This window comes from Camelus dromedarius, chromosome 3, assembly GCF_036321535.1.
Source record: "Camelus dromedarius isolate mCamDro1 chromosome 3, mCamDro1.pat, whole genome shotgun sequence".
Taxonomy (NCBI): Eukaryota; Metazoa; Chordata; class Mammalia; order Artiodactyla; family Camelidae; genus Camelus; species Camelus dromedarius.
Window position 1 is genome coordinate 49756609 of NC_087438.1, and position 23504 is coordinate 49780112.

General features: G+C 40.0%; 2 protein-coding genes across 2 annotated transcripts; one reads left to right on the forward strand and one right to left on the reverse strand.

Annotated features, from left to right (window-relative positions):
- Positions 1 to 1000: 1000 nt before the first annotated feature.
- LOC135319249 (mucin-7-like) lies at positions 1001 to 1854 on the reverse strand. Its single transcript, XM_064478736.1, has 2 exons — positions 1501 to 1854; positions 1001 to 1414 (listed from the first exon to the last, which is right to left on the reverse strand). The coding sequence occupies exons 1-2, from the start codon at positions 1852 to 1854 to the stop codon at positions 1001 to 1003; spliced, it is 768 nt and encodes a 255-aa protein (XP_064334806.1).
- HMGCR (3-hydroxy-3-methylglutaryl-CoA reductase) lies at positions 1092 to 20835 on the forward strand. Its single transcript, XM_031446799.2, has 20 exons — positions 1092 to 1197; positions 5753 to 5940; positions 6523 to 6634; positions 6926 to 7013; positions 8350 to 8434; positions 9363 to 9468; positions 12099 to 12205; positions 12315 to 12431; positions 12849 to 13009; positions 13131 to 13378; positions 13493 to 13659; positions 14666 to 14860; positions 15229 to 15387; positions 15536 to 15693; positions 16706 to 16811; positions 17376 to 17546; positions 17866 to 18006; positions 18088 to 18246; positions 18679 to 18833; positions 18980 to 20835. The coding sequence occupies exons 2-20, from the start codon at positions 5776 to 5778 to the stop codon at positions 19032 to 19034; spliced, it is 2655 nt and encodes an 884-aa protein (XP_031302659.2). The 5' UTR covers positions 1092 to 1197; positions 5753 to 5775; the 3' UTR covers positions 19035 to 20835.
- The last annotated feature ends 2669 nt before the right edge of the window (positions 20836 to 23504 follow it).

Sequence of the window (23504 nt, forward strand, 5' to 3'; positions counted from 1 at the left end):
AGTTGGGAGAGATGACGTGTATTTGAGAGAATTAGGGGGAAAAGGTAACATATGAAATGGTCCTTGAAAGAGAGTTAGGATTTCAACAATTCAAATGGGCAGGCATACCCAGATTAAACAAAGAGAACCTAAACACGGAGGTAAAAAGGTACTGAGTGACAGAGAAAAGGTCACTCTTTTGGCTGAAATGTACAAGAAGTAGTGAGAGATAGGCAAGAAATGTGGGGTGGGGCCATTTTAGGGTTGCCAGGTTCTTTAATCCAACAGACAATGGGCAAAGCAACTCCTGACGATTTAGGGGCAGGCCTATGGAATAATATGATTGGAAGGTGGAAACGCCTGAGTGGAGAGATCAGTTAGGAGAGGCTCTTGCATTATTTCAGGCCAGAGATAATAAAGGCCTATAGCAGGGAGGGGGCAGAGAGTAAGCAGACAAGGCAGGCACATTTCACAGAGAATCCAGTCTGTGACTAGTGCCTCGCACTGGAGGGAGAGAGGGAGAGACCCTATGACCGGAGTCACTTACACTACTTAACACAAACGGGTAAATCACAGGAAAGTGTCTGTTTCGGATATGGGTCAGCTTGAGATCTGGGTTGCACCTCGCTGCCACCTTCCCTTTTTTATATCCCTGTTTTTCAGGGCCACCTCCACTTCCCTCTACCTATCTGCACTAAGTAACTGAGCTTTCTATCCTCGACCTGACCCTGCGTTTACCGTCACGCTCCAATTCCCCTTTCAACTATGTCTTCCCATAGGATTCTCACAGCCAGGATGACCAGAGGTCAGGTCCTGGGCTGTAGGCCACCCCACCCAACAGATCCCCTATCGTCTTCGCCTAGGCGGCTTCCATGCGTGCACCCCCACGGCTCTCTGGCCAATAGGCAGGCGCCAGTGCTGGGGCTCGACTAGCTATTGGTTGGCGGAACCATGGTGAGAGATGGTGCGGTGCCTGTTCTCCGCACCGGTGAGAGCTGTGGGCGGTTGTTAGGGCGACCGTTCATGACGTAGGGCCGTCAGGACGAGCAACCCCCAGCTGATTGGCTAGACGATCGGACGATCCTTCCTTATTGGTCACAGTCTCGCCGGGCTCCGAGCGTGCGTACAGCGAAGGTTCCTTCCGCTCCGCGCCTCCGTTGACTGGAGACGGGCGGAGCGCCGGCTCCTGGGGTCGGTGGCCTCTAGTGAGATCCGGAGGTGAGGAGGGCGGTGGTCGGGGCGGCGGTGGGTGGGAGCGGATTAGGGCTGTGTTGGTGGCAGTTCTCGAACTCTGCCCGGCCTGGGAAGGGGCAGCCGGCACTTCCTGCCGACCCGGGGGTGCGGCGCTGGCGGCTTTGCCCGGGGTGGCGCCGGGTCCCGCTCGGACTGCGAGGAGACGTCCTTGAGGCGCGGCGGGCCGACAGGCGGCCCGCACCTATGCCGAGAGCCCGCGGGCCAGCCTGGGCCCGAGGGGCGGATGGAGGGCCGGCTTCTTCGGGGCTGCTGTCAATATCGGTGGACCGGCGGGGCGTTGCCGCGTTCGCTGGCCCTGTCCGAAGTCGGCGGTGCTGGCCGCGCAGTTAACGATCGTCGGGGCGGAAAGGGTGCCGGGCAGGGTGACCTCAGAGTCCCCTTGATTCGAGAAATGCTGGGGCGTTGGGGGACAGTCCGGCCCGCAGCTCGGGGAGAGGACGCGAGAAGATCTATCAGGTGCAGGCGTTCACGCCTGGGCTGTGCTGTTCGCACTGGGTACACGCCCAGGCTCTGCTGTTTGTCAGCACCTTTCTTAAAAGTGATGGGAAGATCTGGCTCAGAGCCTAAAATGCTGCTGACTGGCTCAGAGCCTAAAAGATCCGTGGATCTGCATAGATGCATTCGATTACTTCCAGGAGAAATGGACTGAGAGGATGCAGAGCCCAATGTAGAGATTCTCCCGACAACGTAAAGGATTCTTTTTTTTTTTTTCTTTGCAAGGGTCGTAGTCTCCTTGGTGCTGATGTCCTTTTGTCCAAACTTTGTAGGTTGTTCAGAATTATTTAGTTTTGGTTAGGAAAACGGTACCTTGGAGGTTCATAAAATAGAACAATTTCTGCGGTAGGAGGGGCTTGATGTACTTCATCTTACATGGTCGTTTGAAATTCTTCAGGATTTGAGGACATGCCTTAGACTAGGTCCTGAAAAGTCATGGGAAACATTTATTTCCGGGCCATACTAAATAATAATGTATAAGTTCCGCATCACACAATGTAGAGAATGCATTTTTTGTTTGCTGTGAATTTATTGTTCTCTCCATGCAGTGAAAGACATTTTGTGACTTAGAGGTAATCTAGCAAAGACCTGGAGTGTACTTTGGAGATAGACTGAGTGGATTTTGTGGTAGTGTCTTTCCAGAATTTATGATAAACTTGGCAGTAAAGACAAATGAGAGTTAGTAATATGAAGGTTAAAAAAATGTGTAGAGATTATATCATTAACATACGAAACGTGTGTGTGGCGTGAGCATTTCCAGATGAAGTGTGTGTTCTTGTGTGCACGTGTGCTCTTTTTATTCTTGTATGATCTAGTTTCTAGACGGTGGATAGATAACCACATCTGATCAGTATTTATTTAGGTTGAGCATGTGAAATTCCTGATACTTGAAATTTGATCATTTTCCCCCTACAAAAATAGCAGTTTCATATGGTTCAGTTGATACTTTGTCAGAGAACTTTGGGGCTCTGGCTATGTAAGTGAATAAAAAGATACATGACTTACAAAGAGGTGCTATGTCATAGAACTGGGTGTAGAATCCAGAAATCCTGATTTCCAGGGAGAATTTTTTTTTTCTAGGATTATTAGGTTGAGCAGCAGAATGCTAGATCCTGTTGGAATTAAAAATGATTCAGTATAAGATACGGTTCTTGCCTTCAAAGAAACAAAATGTACACAGTAATTAATTTGAGAGCAGTGTTAGATAGTGTATAATCAAATACGGAAATGTGTAGCCCAGGAAGAGTGCTGACTAGGAGGGAAGAATTAGAGTAAGTTGCCAAAGCATCCTTTTCTGAAATTGGCCATGATAGGTGGTTTTTAGCATACTGGATTAGAGTTTGAGGATTCCATTTAATTTAAATTATCCATTTTTTTTGAAAAGTCTTTGAAATGTTACAACACACTTCAGTCTGAATAAGCAAGGCATATATTGCCTATTTAACTTGATTTTTTTAAGCTAAAATTTATTTTTATTGCAGTGTGGTCTAAATACTGTTCTTTGAATTTGCGTAAGTTGTCCGGTAGCCTCCTAGTGCCACTTGTAACTGCTGAGGACGTTGGAAGATTGGATTCTGTGGCATTTAAATGCTATGCATAATCACACAGAAATGGGGAAGATGCTCATAAGAAATGGGATTGTATGCAATTATGGTTACTTTCGACACACCTTTGTACATTTGGTTACTCATTTTGTATTTCCAAATAGATGTTCTCAGTGTTTGGGAATGGTTCACAGGATCATATGTAAATCTTTACCTGAATGTTGCAAAGGTGACTTTACACCTAGGAAAGAAATGCCCCAGAATTGACAATGCTACCATGAAGGTTTTGAGGGAAAACATAATGTCCCTATTATAGAATTATGGGTTAATAATGCTAAACAAATTTATGATCAAATTGGGGTGCCTTCCTGCTAGCAGCTTAGATTTTTAATTCTACCAAATTAACTTTTAATAGTGAAGAATTCATTGACTGGATAAGGGAATATTCTAAGTTGAAGGCTTGTTGGGGAAGAAGTGTTAGAAATTTTGACCTAGTTTTGAAATGTTTTTAGTTAATTCATTTTCTGGAATACTGATGCTAGTTGATCCTTTAGACTAGTTTATAGGGTTTCATTTTTTGTTTTTAAATATAAGAAAGTTATATGATAGAAGACCATCATGAAAATCTAGGCACTTAGGAGGCTTTTAATTGAAATGAAGTAGGTTTCAAATCTGAGATATGATTAATACTCTCTGATACTTTAAGTCCAAGTCCCTGCTAATTTAATAAAAAGTATTTTTGTTGTTGTTGTTCATTTTCCAGGATAGTATAGAAAATATGGCCTCTCTGTCCCACCCTATCCCCCTTTAATATGTTCTCTCAAAGGAAGGGGAGTTATATCCATAACCTACTGACTTAAAAGTCATGTTTAGGTCTGTTTCAAGACATGTCAATAAAATGCATGCTACCATAGCTTAAGAATTTATTTTTAATTAAGTGGGTATTTGTTGAGCAACTGCTATATATGAGTGCAAGGCACTGAAGAATGAAATGAGGAATAAGACTCCAGGAGGAAGGCTGAAAAGGCGTGAATGAACACAGGCAGATGCATGCCACATTCCCACATCTCAGCCTTTTAAAATTGAGACAGTAAGAAATACATGTTTTGTTGAAAGCCACTACACACTCGTATGTATAGTTTCATGAAACATAATGTTTCAGGAAATATCTACCCATACCACATGTCTTACCCACAGCTATTTTTTTTCTATTTTATTTTAAAATGGAGCATTTAAACTGGATTTTATGATAATTGCTCCAGTGAAGGGTTATGACCTGTGGTTTGGAAACCAGGTACCTGTTTGGCCTGGTGTGGCTGTGATATAGGGAAGAGAGAAGACTGAGTGATGCAGTGAGAGGGGACACTTAGTAATTGCTTTGGTTCCTAAAAGCTACTCTTATTTTGTTTTTTCTAACCCTTCAGATAGATTAATGCTTTCTCTTCCTTAATTTGTTGCCTTTTTATTTTCTCTCTTCAATAAATGAAACACTTTCTTAGTTATTACCCAAATGTAAGATTATTTGAATTCTTGATAATCTGTCAATCAGTGGACTGACTTTTGTAATCTGAATTTTAATTGATTTTTATGGATAATTAATATGCTTTATTGTAAGCATTAATTTTAGTGTAAGAGGTAAGGCGTGCAAGTTCCTATATTAGAGATCAATGATTATATCACATTTTTTAGAAATCAGATTATCAGAATTATTATTTTTATTATTTAGCCAGCCAACGTGGGGAAGTCTAGTCATGGTAGTCATTAGATCAAAATAACCAATGTTCTGCTGGGAAGTTTTGAATGCTGTGTGGGTCTACTTTGGCCAGCCATCGTCTTATAGTATTGTTCCAGCATTTTTATTTTAGTAGCGGCTAAAGTTTAGGAAAAGACCTCCAGTGACAGCAACATTAGGAAGGTTTATTAAACATCATTTTGCTAGTGACATTATGCCTTTTGTTGTATGGAATGGAAAAAATGTAATGGACTCCTGCCCTTGAGGAGCTTTATAAACCAAGATAATGACTTACAGTAGATTGTTTGGTATTTACCTTTTGCGTAACTAGAATGTAGAGAATGAAGAGGATGCTTATACGCATTTGTCAGGGCAATCAGAAAATAAATGTGAATGGTTATTTCTCATTTTTGGTTTCTGCTTTGTTCTCCTTCACTCAGACAATATCAAGGGCTGAAGTATTTATTTGATTTGATCTTAAATGCTTGAATTCATATAACTGGTAAGAAATAGCTCCTTTTAAGTTGTTTGTTAGTGAATAATAGAGGATTTAAGTGTTGTAAGTAAAGAAGTAATAAGAGAGTTACTGAACTGTAACAGAATTATATGGAACACTAGCAAATTGTGTTACTCTTATGTATAAGACACTGCATACAAAAGCAGGGTTTATAATGCACTTTTCCTTAAAATCTTTTCCTAAAAATATAGTGAGCTGTAGTCTAAGTATTTATACTTATATTCCTTCTAGGATCCAAGGATTCTGTAGCTACAATGTTGTCAAGACTTTTCCGAATGCATGGCCTCTTTGTGGCCTCCCATCCCTGGGAAGTCATAGTGGGGACTGTGACACTGACCATCTGTATGATGTCCATGAACATGTTTACTGGTAACAATAAGATCTGTGGTTGGAATTATGAATGTCCAAAGTTTGAAGAGGTTTGTGAAATTAATTTGATATTAGCTAAATAAATTTTATTTTATTTTTATTTTTTTTTGTGGGTGGTGGGGGTAATTAATTAGGTTTATTTATTTATTTTAATGGAGGTACTGGAGATTGAACCCAGGACTTCATGCATGTTCAGTGTGCACTCTACCACTGAGCTATAACCATCTACTATTTTTAATTTCTAAAGAATGTCTCCTTTTAGAGACCATGTAATCAAAAAAAGGTATGAGTATAATTTTTATTTCAGTATTCATGAACTTACCTCACATTTTGATTTACTTACATAGTATGAAAATGCTCTGGAAGTACTTTACTTTTTGCCTTTGCTATACAAATGAGTGTAATTGACTTTACTTGAAAAATATAACTTTCGTAAGTGACTAACAGTGAAAAATTATTGGCTTAAACATTGGATTGTTTAAAAATTGGAGTTAATTATTGATTTGCATTTTAGTATTTTATTTGACTTGTATTGTGCATACATTTACATTATCATGATGATGTAACCTAATGATGCATACAAAATAAAAATTCTTATTTTGATTGGGATTTTTTTCTCTCTCTCCCAATAGGATGTTTTGAGCAGTGACATTATAATTCTCACAATAACACGATGCATAGCAATCCTATATATTTACTTCCAGTTCCAGAATTTACGCCAACTTGGATCAAAATATATTTTGGGTAATCATTTTATACATTAACTTCTTTATGTGTTATCAAATTTTTGACTTTCTGTGGAAATACACCTGTTTGTTCAAATCATGTGTGTGGAAATGTGTGTATTGCTTAAAGTGTGCTGTATGCATTCAGTAGTTTCATTTTTTACTGAGAGTTAGACATTCTGATATTTGAGCCTTTAATAATCTGGAGAAAATAGTATTATTTCTTTCATAATATTGTATGGGACTATATGTGGTTATGTGTGTAATAAAAGATGAAGTTTTTTCAGTTTGTTGAATTTTGTCGCTTTAGGTATTGCTGGCCTCTTCACAATTTTCTCAAGTTTCGTATTCAGTACAGTTGTCATTCATTTCTTAGATAAAGAATTGACAGGCTTGAAGTAAGTATTTAAATTATAAATATACTTTCTTTCAAAATATATCATTAAAAACTTTTCCTCTCCATGTTATAAAGTATTATAATATATAAATTGTCAAAAGTTTATAGAAAATATGGGAAAACTTTTCATGTAATCACTTGGCTAATTTTAATACCTGTTAACATTTTAGTATATATCCTTTCCCACTTTTTTTATACTTAAAGAAAAATTCTGAGATCATACTCTATATATTGCTTTATAACATTTATGCTTAGTAACATTTTATCAACATCTTTGCATGTCTTTAATGCTAAACTAAATTATTTATAATAGCTGTCTAGTGTTTCCATGTATGAATATAATGTAGTTTATTTACTTAATACTCTAGATTGGATTGTTAGGTTATTAAATTTCTTCCAGTAGTAACAACACTGTGATAAATGTCTTTGTAGCTAATTTTTTGTTCCTATGCATAGCCATTTTCTTAGGATACTTTCCTAAGAGTGAAACAGTAGCTGTGTAAGTTTTTAGGGCTTTTAAGGGCTATTATTGCCAATTTAGTCTCCAGAAAGGTTGTTTAGTTTATCCTTCCACAGGTAGTAATTAATGAAAACAAAACAAAACTAAATACAGTATACTGGTTGCTATCTGAAAGTACAGCTTTCCTGTGAAACCTTTGTTAAGGGAAGAAGCAATTACCTAGGACACACCTCGCCAATGGATGCACACAGGGAGCTCACAGACACAGTTCCGAGCCCTGGCAGCTCGATGCTGAGGTGCTGAGCGTAGTTCCGGGCAGTGGCACTCTCACTCTTCCGCTCCAGGTGCCCGCTGCCTCTGTAACGGCTCCCTGCGAAACAACACCCAACACTATTTTCACTTTTTAACCTTTTTTGTAAAAGTGAAAATCCTCTTTGGATTTCTTTTGGTTGGCAAAGACAGGTACTAATGTAGGTCTTTTATAAAAGTAAAGTGGCATAAAGTGAACATTCAAAAAGTAGGGGATACCTGTGTTCCCCCTTTTTTCCCCATGCTAATTGACAAGGACACATTTTTAACTAAGGATGATAACTTTGCTATAAAATTATCAAAAGGTGTTTCTGTGTAAATATATTGACATTTTTAACATTAAAAATATTTTTAACAAATATTTTGAGCGAACTAATATATTTCGCTTTGAGGATATCAAAGGAGTAGAGGGTATAGCTTTTGGTCTGCAGAAAGTCACACATACCAGAGCTCAGAAGATATATGGGACAGAGGAAAGTTTTGTTTTAGAAAGCAATTTTTAAGTGATTTTTTTTTTCTTCTGTTAAGTATACCTGATCGTCTTGTCTTCTTTCTTTTTTTTCTCCAGTGAAGCTTTGCCCTTTTTCCTACTTTTGATTGACCTTTCCAGAGCAAGTGCTCTAGCAAAGTTTGCCCTCAGTTCCAACTCACAGGTATTATTTACAAGATGTGAATGTTACTGGTATTCTTTTTTCCAGATTGTTTACATTAATAGGGGGGATTGATAGAATTTCTTCATAATCCAAGATTCAGGAATTTCCCACAGTTTTAATTGTCAAGCCCTAACATTGGTCTTCCTAAGTACCCCAGGAACTGTCCCATTTGTGTAAGGACTCAGTTGTAATTTCACAGCGTCTAGAATTTGGAATCTTCCCCATTTTCCTTTTTGAAGGTTTCAGAATTTAAGGTAATATGTCTTTTGGATAAATCAGAGTATCTCTCTAGTGAAAAATACCAGAGAACAGACAGGATCTAATGGGAAAATCTCAAGGTAGATTGATTTCTAAACCCCTTGAATTAACACTAGCATTATTTCACATCTAAAGTTTTATCTTGGTGCGTTCATTATTCACTTTAAGGAACCTAACATTTTGAGTACTACTCAGAGTATCTGAGTATAATATATCATATACTTCTGCCCTGATTATGTTTTTGATAAATGTTTATGATCATTTGAGCATTTTGATAAGGATGTGATTTAGGTTTCATAATAGTAACATGATCTTAAAAAATTTGCAACTAAGAACTTCTGTCATTGGTAGCCAAACTATAAAATGTTGTAGATTTAACTACGTGGGGTTTAAATGGCAGAATTAATGCACCACCTCAAAGGAATCTCCCTGAGAAGTATCTCGTTCAGTGGACAGAGAAAGCAGGGCACTGTATACGTGCTTTTTTTTTTTTTCAGTCCTCTATATTATTAGCATGCTTTGTATCTGGAATGCCTGTTAATCTTATCATATTGCATATTTTATTCTTGATATAGTAAAACAGATTTAGTAGAAGCCCTAGGATGCTCGCTAACATTTTTAAAAAGTTATTTTATGCCTTACTCTCATTGATATGTTTGGTGTGTTCTAGGATGAAGTAAGGGAAAATATTGCTCGTGGAATGGCAATTTTAGGTCCCACATTCACCCTCGATGCTCTTGTGGAATGTCTTGTGATTGGAGTTGGTACCATGTCAGGTTTGTAAGCAGTTTTTAATATGTTTTAAAATAAGTTTGTAGATGAACAGAAAAAAGAACATAATAGATTATATCAATTATTCTTAAATTCTGGCTTTTAAAAGTCTGACATTACTCTTACAATTTTTTAATTGTATGAATATGTGGGTATATCTGATCTGACTTTATGTCTGTCTGCTTAAGTGAAAACTTAGTAGGTTACTGATTTATTTTCACTCTTGCCATCTTTTTTTCCTGTGCTCCACTTTTTTGATGACTTGATGTTTTTGTTTGATTTTTAACCAACATTGTATTCCAGGCTCATTTGGAAAGCACATTCCAGCGCCTGCTGTTGCTTAGGGTAAATTAGGGACTTGGTTCCATGTTATGTAGGAGGCATTGCAGAAGTCAGGAGTGGGACAGATCTAAGTTGGATCCACGTAATAGAGTGGTTAGGAAGTTTTAATCAGACAGTATGCAGTTCATCTTAACGTGTACCCAGCATTGACATCAACACATAGGTTTCTTCATCCTTATTGAATAGTAGAGAATTTCATGTTAAATATCAAACATAGGACTCCATTATATAGGACAAAATTATGGCCTCATGTGGAAATTTGCCAGAATGAATATATCATGCTATTGTCAAGGCTTCCCAGTCAATTAAGACTAGATTTTATGGCTTTCTCATGGAGGCCACACTTAGTTAACTACTGTTCTAGCATATTGCCTAGTACCTTACTGCCCTCAGAGTAAGGGTTTCTTTCAGAAGTAAATTATCTAACTTTTAAGAGAATAGTTGGCTGTTGGTATTAGTTGAGGTCTCTTCGCTAGGTAGTGTGTTAAATATGGAATGTTTCTTCTGACTTTCTGAGAGTGAACTTATTATTTATTCAATTATTTAGCCTGTCATTCAAAACTTGTTTAAAGAATAAGATTTTTTACAATTATTTTAATGTACATTTCTAAAAATCTACTCTTTTGGGGTGTAGTTTTGAGTTTTGACAAAGATGTAGTCATGTAACTGCCACCACAATCAAGAAGAGTGTTTTTGACCAGGTGAAAATATACCTGTGTGGTTTTATTCAAGCAGAACAGCATATATGAAGAGAGAATTAGCTAGGAACTGGTGATGGGCCATGAAACCAAGGATTCTTCATTTGAAACTGATTTGGAAAGCAGTGAAGACTGATGTGGAAAGTGGGGTGATGAGTTTGGTCATAAAAGTTCAGAGCAGCGGACAAGGAAGTAATTAGATTTGTCATTGGTGAACCAGTTAGGAGACATTTATAGGTATATGGAAATGGTAAAATTAGGGATTTGACTTAGGGTAGAATAAAAGAACAGATTTAACACATATGAACTAGGAAGTAACTCTTTGGAAAGCCAATGAAAAAAGAAAAAAGTCTTCCAAGTCTTCTTGGAAGTATGTAGATTGGTGCTGTCTCCTTGTAGTAACAGTGGCACAGAGACTGTTTCGGGACAGGAAGGAAGAATGCCTGTAGGACACGTGACGACAGCAGTAGTTACAGAGGGAAAGAGGAGACAGCAGGTGGTAAAAGCAGTGGTCAAGTACAGTTTCCTTAGTCTCACCTTTGAAAAGGTTCTATTTGGCTACTATTTAGATGCAGGTTATTCATAATGCTTTTGTCATTGTAATTTTCTATTCTCTTGAATTTCTGCACTTGAGAGTAATTACTGTTGAATTTTTTAAAAATATGATATGTGCTTTTTTCTATTATTTAGTTAAATGATCTATTACAATTAAGAAAATAAAATACAATGATGAGTTTTTTGTTATTACAGTTAGCAGTTTTTATAGGAAAAGGCAATCAATTTTTATTTATATTTTAAAACATTTTTATATTTAATGAGTGACGTCGGAAATATGTTTTATATTCAAGTTTCTTTGTAAAGTGAGGGAGTGCGATTCGGTTATCTAATCTTTTTCCAACTCTATAATTCTGTTCCCTTCTATTTGAGAAGAATACCAAATGATACCTTAAACATTTCATAGTGGAACATTTGTTAATTTTGGATCTTGGGTTGCTTTGTTGCATTATATCATTTTTTAAAACAGATCAAGTGAAATGAAGCAAAACTGTAAGAACATCAGTGAACACCACAGAGGTTATATTGAACTTAGAGTTCAGTAGTACACGTCAGGTAAAATATTTACCACGCTCCTATGTCAGGAAAGGCATAACTGGCAGTGAGTTTTGTACAAAAAAGTCCTTAGTCCTCAGGTGACTTGCTCTTGTGGTAATGAGGGGGGTTGGAGCAATAGTGTAACTGTGGGGGGCTTGCTCCCTTAGAGGAGCATCTCCTTGATGTCCTGTCTCAAAACGGCACTACCGTTTGATAAACGGGGATGACCAAATGGGTATTAACACCGCTAGGCCTGGCTTTGTGATGTAGGGGACACTGGAGAGGACAGGGTCTCTGACCTTGAGGAAGTCATTCCTGTGTGCCCTCAGGTTTCACAGCACCTCTGAGTTCCTAATTCTTTTTCTGAGTAGATGGCAAAGAGCCTAATATACTAATGCTTTCGTGTGTTTGTCTACCTGTAGGAAGAGTCCCTGTGATGTATGCAGCATCTCACATACTCAGACTCTTTTGCTGGCTCATACGTTTAATTCTTCTCTCACCAGGGGTGCGGCAACTTGAAATAATGTGCTGCTTTGGCTGCATGTCGGTTCTCGCCAACTACTTCGTGTTCATGACTTTCTTCCCAGCTTGTGTGTCCTTGGTTTTAGAGGTAAGAGTGGTTCTTGCTAATGGCCTTAGTGGAAGAGTAATATTTCTCATTATATTAATTCACCAAATAAAATCGCCACCTTCTAATGTCACACTGACTTCCTTTGCAGCTTTCTCGGGAAAGCCGTGAGGGGCGTCCAATTTGGCAGCTCAGCCATTTTGCCCGAGTTTTAGAAGAAGAAGAAAATAAACCAAATCCTGTTACTCAGAGGGTGAAGATGATTATGGTAATCACACAGTTTTCTTCTCCCTTCAGTATCTTCGGTTCCAGGGTCACATTCTGCTTTTTAATTTTTTTCCTTCTTATCTTTCTATAATTTTTGACTCCTTCACTGTTCTTCTTCCTTTTTTTTTCCCCTTAACTTTTTTCTCATTTCTTTGAGGTCCCTAGTCTTCTCTCTCCCCTAAGTAGGTTTTTCAAGTTCCTCTACTTTTTGTCTCTGAAAATCTGTTCTTTGGGAGGCTTTCAGCAGTCTAGTGGGGCCGTGCCTTAATTCAGTCACATAGCAACCCTGGGCCTTTCTCTTCATGGAAAGGGGAGGCCGTGGAAGGAAAATAGTATTTGGTGATCCAGTTCCTAAGGATAGGAAATTTAAGTTCCATTGATACGCAGAGGATACATAATTTTTTAATTTTTATTTCAGTCTCTAGGTTTGGTTCTTGTTCACGCTCACAGTCGCTGGATAGCTGATCCTTCTCCTCAAAACAGTACAGTAGACAATTCCAAGGTTTCTTTAGGACTGGATGAAAATGTGTCCAAGAGAATTGAACCAAGTGTTTCCCTCTGGCAATTTTATCTCTCGAAGTAAGTTCCCTGAGACCTGCTTTGCTGTGTATGAACCATAGCCCTCTGTGCTGCTGAAAGTTTAGGTTGTACCTTTTACATTTCTGGGTAATAACACTGTAATTTGCTTTCTTTTATTTAGAATGATCAGCATGGATATTGAACAAGTTATTACCCTAAGTTTAGCTCTCCTTTTGGCTGTCAAGTACATCTTCTTTGAACAAGCAGAAACAGAATCTACACTCTCATTAAAAAACCCTATCACATCTCCTGTAGTGACCCAAAAGAAAGTCACAGACGACTGTTGTAGACGTGAACCTCTGCTGGTCAGAAATGACCAGAAACTCCATGCGGTGGAGGAGGAGCCCAGGACAAACAGAGAAAGAAAAGGTGATTTCTTATCTTCTTCATTTTCCGTTCTTCCAACGTTGATTTGTTGAGAAGTTGAGTCTTCTTTCAAACTCAAGGTCAGTGTTGTAAGATTTCTTTTGATCTCTTGAACAGCTGAGGTTATAAAACCCTTAGTGGCAGAAACTGACACCTCAAACAGAGCTACATTTGTGGTCGGTAACTCCTCCTTACTCGATGTAGAGACACAGGAACCTGAAATTGAACTTCCTACGGAGCCTCGGCCTAATGAAGAATGTCTGCAGATACTTGGAAATGCAGAGGTGAGAAAATCACGTCAGCTCAGGCTTGGTATCTTTCTTGAGGAAAGGAGCTCTTTTAGTAAAGGAAGGAAGGAAGTTGCAGCATTCAAGTACCTACTAAGTTCTAGGCACCATGTTTCATGGTTTACTGGTCTTATTTATTCCCTACAACCTTGTAAGATAGGCAGAATTACCTCCTTTTTTTAGATGAAAAAAACGGAGGCTCCAGGAAGGTTAAGTATGTCCCACAGTAACACATGTAGGAATGGTAAAGCCGAGGTCAAGAGTCCAAGATGTGCTGACTCAGTCAGTACTTCCTGCTTTACTAAAGAGGTGAGCAGCTGCTGTGTTCTCACCAGTACGTTAAGGCCTAGGAAAGCTTGAACACAGAAATGACCTTCAGAGATAGAAGAAGGGTGGTTTCTGTTTGTTTCAGAGTAAGTTTGATGCTCGTGAGGAGGCTCGTCTTCCTCTCTGACATTCGAATGGGGTGTCCTGCCTATATGACCATGTGAGCCCATGAGTGCTCTAGTGTGACCCTTGTGTCCCGTCCATATCTGCTTACTCTGGTTCGTTCTTAATTTATGCACACGTGAGTGAGAGATTGTTTTTGTTTCTCTCCACCACTTTCCTTTCCCTCATTCCTCTTAACACGTGTACTGATATCTCAACTGTCCTGCTGTTAACAGAACTTACAGGGTGGCTGTCAGAATCTTAATTCTGGATTTTTTTTTTCCTATGAACCTCACTTGCAAAATTTAGTGTTTTGGTCTTACTGTTGTTTAGTTTTCACATTTTTATAGAGAATTTACTTTCATTTTGATGTTCTTACTTCTACGCAAATCATCTCCTTTAGAAGGCAAAATTCCTTTGGGTTTGTCTCTTAAAGTACTTGTGTTTCAGTTCTGTTGAGAGCACTGTTTGTATTAAATGGCTTATTTATCATGAATAGTATGAGAAACAGTCTTCAAGTCTTCTGTCTTCTCCCTCTCTCAACCCCCTTCCATTTTTTTTTTCATTTCTTTAGAAAGGTGCAAAATTCCTTAGTGATGCTGAGATCATCCAGTTAGTCAATGCTAAGCATATCCCAGCTTACAAATTGGAAACTTTGATGGAAACCCATGAACGAGGTGTATCTATTCGCCGACAGTTACTTTCCAAAAAACTTCCAGAGCCTTCTTCTCTCCAGTATCTACCTTACAGGGACTATAATTACTCCTTGGTAAGTTATTTTTTGATTTGAGCAAGTTTGCTTTGTAGCTTTAATCTTTAGTTTTTTTTTTTCTTTTTTTTTTTCTTGTGGTTGTTTTAGTCTTTTTCTTGACTCATCTATTATACATACATAGTTTTATAAAGCATTTTCCTTTTTAAATCACTTTACTGTAATTTTGTAATTTGCTTATGACATGGGTGGTGAAAATTTAAAAACTTTTTCCTAGTGTTATTTATAGTCATTACTCAAGATTTTAGTATTTTCAAAAGTTTGGTTGAAAAATACACTAAAGGATTAAGTTTGAAGAGAGTTATTAATGACAAGGGCTGTATATTTGCTATATAGATTTTCACTTAGTGCCCGACTTTACCTTTTAGGTGATGGGAGCTTGTTGTGAGAATGTTATTGGATATATGCCCATCCCTGTTGGAGTGGCAGGACCTCTGTTCCTCGATGGAAAAGAATTTCAGGTTCCGATGGCGACAACAGAAGGCTGCCTGGTGGCCAGCACTAACAGAGGCTGCAGAGCGATAGGCGTAAGTTGACGTTCCTGTATTTGCCTGTTTTACGATACACGTTAGGCCAGGCAGTGAGAAGAGGTTTGGGGGCGTTCAAGGACTCCTTTTGGGACCAGCAGAACTGTTCTCAGGATTAACGTGTACTTTTGTAACATACTCTGCACAGCTTGGTGGAGGTGCCAGCAGCCGAGTCCTTGCAGACGGGATGACCCGTGGCCCAGTGGTGCGTCTTCCCCGTGCTTGTGACTCTGCAGAAGTGAAGGCCTGGCTCGAGACACCTGACGGGTTCTCAGTGATAAAGGAGGCATTCGACAGCACCAGCAGGCATGTGTTGGGGGGAGTTATATATGCATTTATGCTCATTTCAGAACCAGTGCCATCTTCTGGCATGGGTAAACGTAACTGTTAACAATACTGTCTGCTTAAGATGATATAACACAATATCAACTTTAAATCCATTCATTCTGAATGAGTAATATGATTGTGTGGTTGTCATGGGGGGAGCAGAATGTTGATATAAATGCATCTCTCCATGGAGATTAATTAGAAAAAAATAATGTGAGCTGATAAATTTGTGTGTTGGTTTTATAAGGCTCACTTTGATTAGGCTGTAACTTTGCCCTGGAGGAGTTTTGACCTAGAATTGCCCTCGGGCGGAATGGCCTGAGAAAAAGATTTTCCAAGCAGGATAGAAGTGAATGTTAGTATAGTAGATTTACTTTGAATATAGAAAACTAAATTTATAAAGAAGTATAATCAACACAAATGAGAACCCCAGCGTAGTTCAAGCTTATATGCTTGGGTTTTTTTTTTTTTTTTTGACTTTTAATTTATGATAAAATGACGTCTGCAGCCCTCCCTTCTTGCAGCATGTAAGAATGAGACAGACATGAAATAGATAAGATGCCAAGAGTTTGATACTGAATTGTAGAAAGACATTATAAACAACCTGTGTAAGAGTATACACTTTGAAATGTAAAGCTTTTGAATACTATTTTTCTGAATTATTTAACACATTTTAGGAAGCACTTCCCTGGTATTTATCATATGGGATCCCGTTACAGAAGAAAACAGCAGAATGCTTTGGTTGGGGAGGTGCCCTGTTTTGTCACCCTACCAATCATTCAATAAAGCAAACTTCAGATTAAAAAAAGGAAAAATAAGGATGAGACAGAGTTGGAGTGGTATTCTAATATAATGTTAATTGAAGAAGAAAATATATTTAATAAGTAATCTCCATGAGCTTTATCTTATATGAAAATGAATCAACTAAACTAGATTTTAAGATATCTGGTTTCTTAAAAAAACTAAAAATCTTTCCTTCTTTTGTTTACAGATTCGCACGTCTACAGAAACTTCATATGAGTGTGGCTGGACGCAACCTTTACATCCGTTTCCAGTCCAAGTCAGGTGATGCCATGGGGATGAACATGATTTCGAAGGTGAGCATGGAGGGACTGTAACAGAACTAGCAGGAGGGCTTGTCCCAGGAGCGAGGACCAGACTCACTCTTTACTTGATGCCCTTCTGTACTTTGAATTTTGTACCATGTACATATACTACTTAAAGTGTTAATTGTAAGATTTTGATTGAAAGGTAAATCCTGATTCTGTAACTCATGTTATATACATCAGGCATTTGTTAATTGGTGCTGTTTATATTTGATATATTTCATTTAGACTTTATTATATTCTCACTGAGTATATCTTAATGGGCTCATTATATTCTCATCATTCTATTCATCAGTGACTACAAAGAACTTCATTTTCCTATCTAGAAAGAAACATTAGGAATCTATACTTGGCTTAGAAATTAGTCACTGTGATGGTTAATAAGACAGCTGTTACTTTTGAGCTCAGTTTCTTTGAAGTATAGTAATTGTACTTAGAACTATTATCGTAGTTGGAAGTACTAGTATTATTACTAGATACAAATAAAGCCTCTGATCTATAAATAACCTTGTGTGTTTTAATGTAGTTTTGTTGTTTCATTTTGTTTTTTAACAGGGTACAGAGAAAGCACTTTCGAAACTTCACGAGTATTTCCCCGAAATGCAGATTCTAGCAGTTAGCGGTAACTACTGCACTGACAAGAAACCTGCTGCTATAAATTGGATAGAGGGAAGAGGGAAGTCTGTGGTTTGTGAAGCTGTCATTCCAGCCAAGGTTGTCAGAGAAGTGAGTAATTAGATGAACATTTTATTTTGTTACTCTTTCATTGGACTAAAAAACTGGGCAAAGGAATATTAACATTCTAAGTAAAGCTGAATGTGTGGGCGCATGTCTTATGTTAAAGACAACCGTTCTCATCACATCTTGCCCCTCTGTGTAGCATTCACAGGAACAAACTTTACTGAGGCTCCTGTTATTGAGGACAGGGCTTACATGGAGCCACATCTAAACTCTTGTTTTCTGGAGGTATAGAGAATAGATCTGGGTAACCCACTCCTGGATCCTCTGGGCAAAGACGTAAAATGTGTACAACTCTGTTTTCTAGGTGTTAAAGACCACTACAGAAGCAATGATTGAGGTCAACATTAATAAAAACCTGGTGGGCTCGGCCATGGCTGGGAGTCTCGGCGGCTACAATGCCCACGCAGCGAACATCGTAACCGCCATCTACATCGCCTGTGGGCAGGTGAGGCCTCCCGCCTCCTCTCTTGTCTTCCATCGTTCTCAGGGAGGGAAGTTTTATATTTCTCCTTTTTATTCTTTTCAGGATGCAGCACAGAATGTTGGGAGCTCAAACTGTATCACTTTAATGGAAGCAAGTGGTCCCACAAATGAAGACTTGTACATCAGCTGCACCATGCCGTCTATAGAAATAGGAACTGTGGGTGGTGGGACCAACCTGCTCCCCCAGCAAGCCTGTTTGCAGGTAAGACACACTGGGCCCCGACCCCAGGGACCGCAAGCCTGGTTCTGACTCATTGGGATTCTCTTGTGTTTCTACTTGATACCACCTGTCACTCACCTCTGTATTTTAGCTGGTCTTTTTATCCTCCTGTTTCCCACTGGCCTAATCCAGTGTGCCCAGGCAAGCACGTTCAGGCACAGGTTTAGTAAACTGAGAAAGCAGATTGAGAGAACAAATGACTGTGCACCTACTCCGATAAGTGCACTCCAGCCAGGCTGTGGGTTTTCGCTAACCGCGGTCGGCACTGGCTGTCAGATCCTGGAGATGCAGTACTTCAGTGGAGCGCAGCTCCACTCTGATGCCAGCGTAGTTGCCCTCATTTCAGTTGGTTGAGTAGGGAGTTGTTGCCATGACTTTAAGGGTGAGTCGTGCTGTGTCTGTCCCCGGCCGCAGATGCTGGGCGTCCAAGGAGCGTGCAAAGACAATCCCGGGGAGAATGCCCGGCAGCTTGCCCGAATCGTGTGCGGTACGGTGATGGCTGGGGAACTGTCGCTGATGGCAGCACTGGCAGCAGGACATCTTGTCAGAAGTCACATGATTCACAACAGGTGAGACTTAGAGATTTATTTAACATGTCTTCCCTGTACTTAAAATATGCAGCATAAAACCCTACTTCTCAGATACAGGAATAGTCCCAACTTAACCTGTGTTCTTGATACTTTGTATATCTCAACTTTGTCTTTTTCTGCCACAGGTCAAAGATAAATTTACAAGACCTGCAAGGAACCTGCACTAAGAAGGCAGCTTGAATAGCCTGACAGCTGTGAACTGCAACACAGGCCTTGGGTTCTAAAGGACTAACATAAAATCTGTGAATTAGAAAGCTCAGTGCGGTGTCTTGTTGAGGATGAATAGACATGATCAGTGAGACGACTCCTTGGTTTCTGGCTCTTTCAGAAAGTCTAAGGTTCTCCTTTCCATACAGATTCCTCGGATCTGAAAACAGTTTACATGCTTTACATGCTGTGCTCTTTGGAGAGATCTCAACATGGATGCTGCGCCTTTAAAGCATCACAGATGGTAATCTGCAGCACACTTCTGAAAGAATACAGCTGGAAAACAGTGTTTTCTTTTGATGAAATTCACGGAGTTCATGGTGATCAGTGTGAGATTAAACCCTCCTCCTGTCCACACCCCACTGCCCCAACCTGATTGAAAATGGATTTTTAAATTATATTGTAGCTGACAAAACTCCTGATTTCATAGTTAATTTATTAAGTCTGGGTTGTAGAACTTTAAGAAATAAGAGCTAAGTTTATTTTTTGTACACTAATACTTCATTTGGTGCTGGTCTATTTTGATTTTTGTGGGGGATAGCCGATACGATTCTTCAGAAGGGGACCTGCTTTCTTCAAGGGAAAAATTACTCTTATTCCCAAATTATGGAATAAAGTGCTAAGCAGTGCTAAATAGTTCTCTTTCAAGAAAACAAATCACTGCATTTATCTCTGCAGGCTGCTGTTTGTTCAGAGAGGACTCTTGTCTAAATGTAAATGTTTGTCTCGATTGGCTGTAGCATGCCTTTCAGCATATAAGGCTTTAAGAAACAGAGTTTTGTGCTCTATGTTAAAGATACAAGAGCACTTAATGTTGCTAGACAAAGGTGGCTCTGTTTATCACTGACATACAAGTCTGTGACCTCTCTCCAAACTCAGGAGGGAAAACACAAGTTTGGAAGAAAATTACCATTTCTGGAAGCCAATTTTAATTTCTTAAATGACACTTAAATTTATTTAGCTGAAAAATCTAGATAGCTTTTTGTAAAGAACTCTATCAAATCTGTATATGTTGTAATAAAGCTTCTTGTGCTAGGAGTTTATTGAAAGTGTTCAAGAAATAAGTAAAAGTCAACTGATAAACTGGTACAACACTTTAAGCTTGGGCCGGAGAAGACGGTGGTCTTTAATGGTGTCCAGGGAACCCTTGCTTACTTGTTGAGCCTCATGAAAGGGAAAGTCAGCTCTCAGAGCCAGTGGAGGCACCGCGTGAATGGCTGTGGAAGGAGCATCCCTCGTCCCATGGCCAGGAGGTCGGTGACGGAAACATTCATGCAGGGCTCTTGGATGGACCCGTAAGAGCTTCCTCAGGGGGGTCAGCAGAGTTGTTGAATCTTACTTGTTTTTAATGTACAACTTTTGTATAAATAATAAAGAACTCCTTATTTTGTATTACATCTAATGCTTCAAGTGTTGGTCTCGGAAAGCCGATGGCTCACGTAGAAGACCGACTCTGAGAAACATTCCAGTCACGTGTGGCAGCATGGGGAGCCGCTGAGCGATTGCGTCTGTGGTATTATTGGGGACAATTGACCTTTTCTGTTGTATGTAAAGTTTAAATTGTTTCTGTTGTGACTTTGCAGCCAGTGACTTCTTATTTCTCTGATTTTTTTCATGGAAGTGGCAGTGCAAAATATGTCGAGTCTTAATTTTGGTGACTGTAACCAATATCATCTTGCTAAACTAATGTTTTGTAAAATTGCTAAATTGTATACATTTTGTTCTACTTTTTTTCCAGTTCCAGTAAATTATGAAAAGGAAGTTACACTGATAAGTGTAAGCAGTAACCTTTTTTATTTGGATTAACCATAGGCCTGAGACCTGGAAGCATTTAAAGTCTGGCCAGAGTGGTAACCTGTAATTCACACTAGGTGTCCCATGACCATTGACCAGTCTCCATTGGCGTCTTCAGCCCTACAGCGGGAACGGCAGACCATGTTACATATGCATTAAAACTAGCTTCCTTATACTTAGAGTTTGAGTAGTTCAGATTTATCGTCTCAACTGGAAAACTTGAATATTGGGTGTGTGACAGTTGTGAGGAAGAGGCCATGACGACTGGACAGCCAAAGCCACTGCAGGCGTGCACTTAAGCTGTACCAGCAGAATTGGAGAGTATAGCTTAGTGTAGCCAAGAGTGGCCTCTTTAAAAGCTGATTCCCATTTACCAGCAATTACTGACTACTTCTGCTATAGTGAGAGGTGAACAGGTGTGTATGAGCCACTAAAAACCAAGGCCCGTATACTGGAAAGTCATTTTGAATTTTTCTCCCCACATGCCCTGTGATCACTTGTCTGGTTGCCCCCTCGAGAGCAGGGCAGGTTGGGCAGGAAACGGGAGTTCCCTTGGGGGATGTGATGAGCAGTGAGGTGCATGGGGCCAGAGGATCTTCCTCATCTCAGGAGAGAGTTAAATCCAAAAAGAACATCTCAACACTGAAGGGTCTGAGCTCAAACAAGAGGACAGAACAGCAAAACACATCAATACAAATCCACTGTGTACAGAAAGTTGAAGTAAGAGTTGTAAGTTCATAGAATTTTTTTTCAAGACCAATGTCTCAAGCTATCCTCCTCTTTTTCTAGAAATGGCTTGAATTTATTAAGAATGAACTTTGCCCAGTTAGCAAAAATGACGGATAACATGTACACTGGAAGCCAAGAGAAGATGGCAAATGAGCTAGTTATAATTGGGCTTTTAACAGATTCCCTTTTCAGTGTGATGTGCGTGGAACCCCTCCCCTCATGCACAAACACTATTCTTTTCCTCCTGAGCACATCTGGAGCTCTGGGCACTCTAACGTCAGGATGTGAGACAGTTTCAAACAGTTGTTCCCTCAGGCCAATGGAAGAGAGCCTTGTGCCACCAGCCAGAGTTAGGAGGCAGAACACGGAAGTGCTCTGGTCCAGCCGTCCTCCAACTTGAGTGCAGCACACTCACCTGGGTTCCTGATTCCCTCGGTCTCGGGTGGGGCCAGGAATTTGGTAGTTCTATTTTTGCTGCTCTAACCATTCTGGATTTCAGTGCCAGGTGCCTAAGAGAGGTTCCATGGCGTAGTGGTTAGCACTCTGGACTCTGGATTTCAGTGCGAGGTGCCTGGTGTTACTGTGGATAAATGGTATTAGAAAACTGTGTTTATTCAGAAGCACACAGCAAACCCCCAAGGAGAGGTTAAGTGTTGGTTAATAAAACAATAGAGTTAATTCTAGAGAGATGTAACTAACCGACTGCAAAGTATGCTTTTTGGATTTGGTTCTCCCCCTTGCCTATGACCCCCGCCCCATAAAACATCAAAGTTCCCTACATTTTCAACGCACAGAATGACTGTCTCAGAGAGAGACATTTTTAGCAACTTATTCCCCTCGCTTTCCTACCCCCTGGTCCCCACACAATCTCCCAAAGGGCCAAGTAATGCAGTGGGGGACCAAAGGGGAGAAGCCCACCTTTAAAGAGGTTTGCATGTATCATTCCCTGCTAGCTACCCTCACCTCCCAGCCCCAAAGTGTGACTGCTCTGTACTTTAACTTCCCAGGATTGCAGCTCCGGAGCAGGATTCCTCAGAGGCAAGAAGCTTATTCAACAGACCACTCAATTGGTAAATTCTGAAGCCAGATGGCAGCGAGCCTCAAGAGGGGAGGGAGGGCCTGGTGCCAGCTGTATGTTTCATGCTTTGTCAAGGAAACTTGGCAAGAAGGCATCAGGTATTAATCCAAAAGAGAACGGCTACAGTCGTCTAACATGTGCTGATTATGGAATTCCTTTGCTTTCTTGTCACTTGAAACTTAAAATGGTAAACAAGGTTCAATGGATGAGGGGAGGGGAGGGGACAGTTGAAGGAGAAATTCTCAGTCTTCACTCCAGAATCAGCTGGGATTGTGTTAGAGGTGGTGGCCACCATAAAGCAAACCCAGAGTACCATGAGCCCTAACTGATGTGTGATGGAAGAACCTCCCTCCCCAGCATTCTCTCCCGAAGCTCACAAAAGACAGACCCAGAAGCCTCTACCTCCCTGCCCATCTCACTGTCTGGACCAGGGCTGTAGCCTCAAAGAGCTCTTAACAGTAAAACCAGCAGGATGTGGTGCACTTCCTGCCTCAGTCTATTCTGATTTAGGGTAGGACCCATAAACCACCTTCCTCATTCTTAACCCTGGATTGCTCTTAATCGGAAAGTAACTCAGGTTGGCTCGTAAGCAGCCCACTCACCTCTGGCCGCGGCTCCCTGGGCAGATCGGGATGCTCTCACCCGTGCTGCGCAGCCCTTGGTAAGTGGCCAGAGCTTGACGCTGGCTTGCTGGGATCGCCTGGATAATTACAGTGTTAAATGGAAAGCTCTTGAGAAAGTCCCTTCTTTTAACTTGCGTAGGACAGTGCCTACCCGGTCCAGTAGGATCCAAACCTTGAACAACCTCGAGCACCTCATCAGAAAACAAAAACTAAAACTAA